A 4,492-nucleotide genomic window follows, 5' to 3' on the forward strand; every position below is an offset into this window, starting at 1 on the left:
ATGAACTATATAATGTTTATATGTTACAAAACAGTTTTTAATCAAACCCGAAACATTATTCATAAATCGGAAATAATGTGTATAAAATTAAATGGACACTTGATTGATTTTGAAAGAACAGTGATTAACTAGGCGTGGAAAAATTAATCACCTGAATGCAATTTGAGTAACAAATTGAGAGTATAATCGGTGTTCACTGTTCACTCGTAGATGATGTGAGTGCGGAGACGAAAACGTTTAAGGATTTGTTCAACAGCACGTCTTGCGCCAGACCACCATACGAGTGCCCGCACCCGCAAATAGAATTTTATTTGTACACCAGGTACGTTCATCTATGTTAATTGCATTCACATAATTCATTTACAATCATGAGTGAAATAAATACGTTATTATTCAAGTATAATAATTTATTTATATTTAATGTAATAAGTGTAATTGTTTACCTGTTTAATTGCTTATTTTCTTCGAAAATAGGAAAAATGAAAAAAATGAAATTTTACAATTATTCTAAATTCCTTGTTATTATAAAATTTAATGTCTTACGAAATCTATCAGATTTAATTATTATTTTTTTCTATCATCCTATGTAATTATATCTATTTAGTAACGTTAATAAATAACAATAATTGTTTGACTATAAAGTCTATAATTACGTCATTTCCGAAATTTCTTACAGTCATAAAATATCTCTTCTCAACTCTTGTGAAGCTAGTTGTGTTCTCATTTTTTGACATCCTGCATAATTATCCCTTTAATAGCACTGCACGAATAACAAACCTCAGATTCAAGATTAAGAAACCATAATATTCCATCATTTCTCCAGCTTTCATTATCTAGAATTTCTAACCACTTACCACTCAGACATTTGATCTTGTCTTCAAATGAAGGAAAGGATATAACTTGCAATAAGACAGATGTTCTAATATTCTGTGCAATTTTTCCAGTTACTCTTGACTCAGTTAAGTAAAGTACATCTATTGCATTGAACATCTAACGATGGGTTGAAGTGTTTCGCAAGTAAACTTTAACTTTAATTGAATTCGAACATGTACTTAGAATTACAAATGTCGTAATGAATTTGTACCCCATTATTTCTCATGTAACTGTTCTTCAACGTTCGAGAAGGTTTAACGTGGAACCGGGTTCGCCTTAAGGAAGAACGATGACGCGACGTAAGACTCTCGATTTCAAGATCACGATCATTTCGCCTCGCACTGAAAGCGGCCTCGTTTCGAGGTTCACCTTTCTCCCATAGCTATAGACACCTTAGCCACGTTCCGGTTACTTTTACTTGCATTTTCTTCCTTTGTCGCATTAGACTTATCTCTTTCTGTGAAACGGCAACTTGCTAAAAGTGAGAACATTTGGCTTGGCTTTTTCCTTATTACACGTATTTATTTTGCTACTTACCTTATTATTGAATTATCAAATGTATTTCAGTTAGTTTTACACATCACTGAGTTAATCCAAATCCACATTCTTGAATGAAGTTGTGACATACTTATGTGACATTTCTATTTAATTTCTTGTAGAGAAACGCAGAAAAAACCTTTGCGTATAGACGTTCGAAGGTACGAGTCACTTTATTACTCTAAATTCAACAAATCCCATCCTACAAAGATTATTATTCACGGCTTTGGCGGCGGGAGAAATTTAATTCCTAGTCCAGATATCCGAAAAGGTAATTCAACAAAAAATGTTATATCGTTAATTTGATAAAACCTGAAAAGATTTTTTATTCTTCAAATTGATATGCGTTTTACTGTTAACATCGTATTTTTATAAACTACGTGTATTGTTTACGATTTTTAAGTTTCTTATAAATGTACAGGAACCGCAGTCTAATCAGCAAGCACAGCACATGAGGCTACTTTTAATTATAACTGTTTTCCATAATAAAAAATATGCATTATTTAAATCAAATGGGTAATATATATCCTTTGTTTCGATATGCAAAGTGGAATAATAAATAATGAAAACTATTTCACAGTTTAATATTAATGAATGTCTTGTTGAAAGCGAGTGTCTTGTGAAAGTATTTTAGCGTTTCTCTGACGTTCGAGACGTTACAAAAATTCAGTCCGAAATAAACACTAATCTGCAACTTTCGATTTAGTATATAGAATATTTTGAGAGCAATTTAGCATATATAAAATAAAAACTATTAAATTGTAATGAAAAATGTTTATGTTAAACTGTAATATTTTAAAAACTTATGAACAATTTTATCGATTTATAGCTCAACATTTATGTTATAAGAAGAAAAAATTAGGCTTTCACGGAAAATAAAGTAAAGTTTCTTTAGATCAGATTCTCAAGCATTGGTATATAAATGCTTATAAATGACATGTCGATGCATCAAACTTTCGATTTCAGCGTATTTCACGCGTGGCGATTACAATATTATAATTGTCGACTACGGCACACTAGTACGCGAGCCCTGTCTGTCGCAAATACAATGGGGTCCAGACTTTTGTTCACGATGTATTGCTCAATTGGTAAGATACTTGAGGGATCATCCGCGGGGTACGAGAGTGGACAATATACACGTTCTCGGGTACAGCGTGGGCGCGCATATAGCTGGCCTTATTGCGAATTATTTGCCCGATGACAAGCTTGGAAGGATCACAGGTAATGCGTTCAATTTAATTATTGACTGAGACATATTATTTTAGATTATTATTAACATCAAATATCAATTTTTTGTGGTTATTTTTAAGAGTGCCATTGCTCGATGAAAAGTACAAGAAATTGATAAACCTTCTTTTATCACGAAACAGAAATAATATTTGCGAATAGTATCGATACTTTAAAATGATGATAATAGGACATATTTAATAATAATAAGTTCCAGGTGCAAAGTAGTTTTAATATTTTTCACTGAACAATATCATTTCTAATGTGAATTTTCATATTCTTGGGCATGTAGGACTCGATCCGACGATATTTTTCTACATGAACGGTGGCAACCGTTCGATGGATTTAGACGAGACGGACGCGCATTTCGTCGACGTGATTCATACAGGTGCGGGGATCTTGGGCCAATGGGGGCCGACGGGGCACGCAGATTTTTACGTGAACGGAGGGTCAAGTCAGCCCGGATGCGCGACAACTTCCATACTTCGTAAGTAGCATCTTTTACACCGATTCTTTCACTTTATTGTGTACAGGCAAACCTGGAAATACCCGGATACCGGGAACACCCTGGTTTTTATAGCCAGGAATTCCAAATAAATTCTTCTGTTCAGTGAAAAGTATTTTTAAGTCTGGTAAAGACGACCCTAAGTGGTCGCCCACAATAGGGGCCACAACAGGTATCGGTTATTACTTTTTATGACCAATTTTATGATGGGCGAACCTCACTAAAGTTCTTCTACTGACTTCACCCGCACATCCCTACTTAAGAGATTTTATTTACGACCTCACTAAAGCTCTTCCATTGACTTTACCTGCACAACCCTACTAATAAGATTTAATCTTATAGGACCAAAGCATTTAATACGTTTACTTATTGTAATAGGATATGAATTGTGCATATATGTAAGGAATATAATAATTCTATGTATACTGTCAATCGTGAAGAAAATCAGTGAAACATTTTACCCGCAGAGACACTATCGTGCGATCACACAAAGGTGACACCGTATTACATCGAGTCGATTACGACGAAAGTGGGATTCTGGGCAGCGCCTTGCGGAAACCTTTTTTCTTACCTGATCGGTTGGTGCAAACCGAAACTCGAGGAGTACATACTCATGGGCGAAGACGCCCCGCACACGTGAGTTCATTTACAATGAATATATCGAATCATCTTAGAAATAATGAAAGATAACAAATTGAAAATATACTATAAATAGATTTAAGGAAAATAATTGGAATTATTAAATGAAAAGTTAATTACTAAACGATGAATGAAAAGAGGTGAAAAGAAATTGTTCGGATTGTTACAGAGCACGAGGCATTTACTATCTTTCAACAAACGCACACAAACCGTACGCCCGCGGCCTTCCCGTAAAAAGCCAACGAACGATAAATCGGAAACGATCGTCCTCCCGCCAGTATTGAGCCTACTGAAGCAGTTAATCAACATACTTATAGAATAATAACCAATGTACGTGATCATTAGCTCTGTGCGGTAACCAGTACCTACTACTAGTTGTAAGCGTTTTGCTCTGTTATTTCTTTTGTACATTTTTTAATTAGTTTTTACGTAATAAACTATTTTTCTAAGCAATCTTCTGTGACTCGTATGCCGACTGATGCGTTTATTCCCATCGGTACTTACTGTATCATTATATTCAAGAACTTTCACCCTGTCCCGTCTTATGGAATCCTTTCCTACCCAACTGGTTTCTGCTTCTCAATACCAAGTGATATTCACGATAACAAAACAATTAACAAAACTAATAATAAATATGTACATAAATAATTGATAGCTTTAATTTAGAATGAATAAAATAAATTATTTAATATTGTTCCTGAATAAATAAAT

General features: G+C 34.1%; 1 protein-coding gene across 1 annotated transcript in view; it reads left to right on the forward strand.

The window, feature by feature from the left end:
• Positions 1–4,408, forward strand: part of LOC108629906 (lipase member H) — a 9,881-nt gene extending 5,473 nt beyond the window's left edge. The window contains 6 exon segments of the mRNA XM_026817666.1: positions 182–322; positions 1,533–1,681; positions 2,377–2,631; positions 2,930–3,124; positions 3,610–3,778; positions 3,951–4,408. Coding sequence (XP_026673467.1) covers positions 182–322; positions 1,533–1,681; positions 2,377–2,631; positions 2,930–3,124; positions 3,610–3,778; positions 3,951–4,065 — 1,024 coding nt within the window. The 3' untranslated portion in view covers positions 4,066–4,408.
• Positions 4,409–4,492: the final 84 nt, after the last annotated feature.

Source organism: Ceratina calcarata, unplaced genomic scaffold (genome assembly GCF_001652005.2).
Source record: "Ceratina calcarata isolate Rehan_Ccalc_2016 unplaced genomic scaffold, ASM165200v1 scaffold590.2, whole genome shotgun sequence".
Classification (NCBI taxonomy): Eukaryota; Metazoa; Arthropoda; class Insecta; order Hymenoptera; family Apidae; genus Ceratina; species Ceratina calcarata.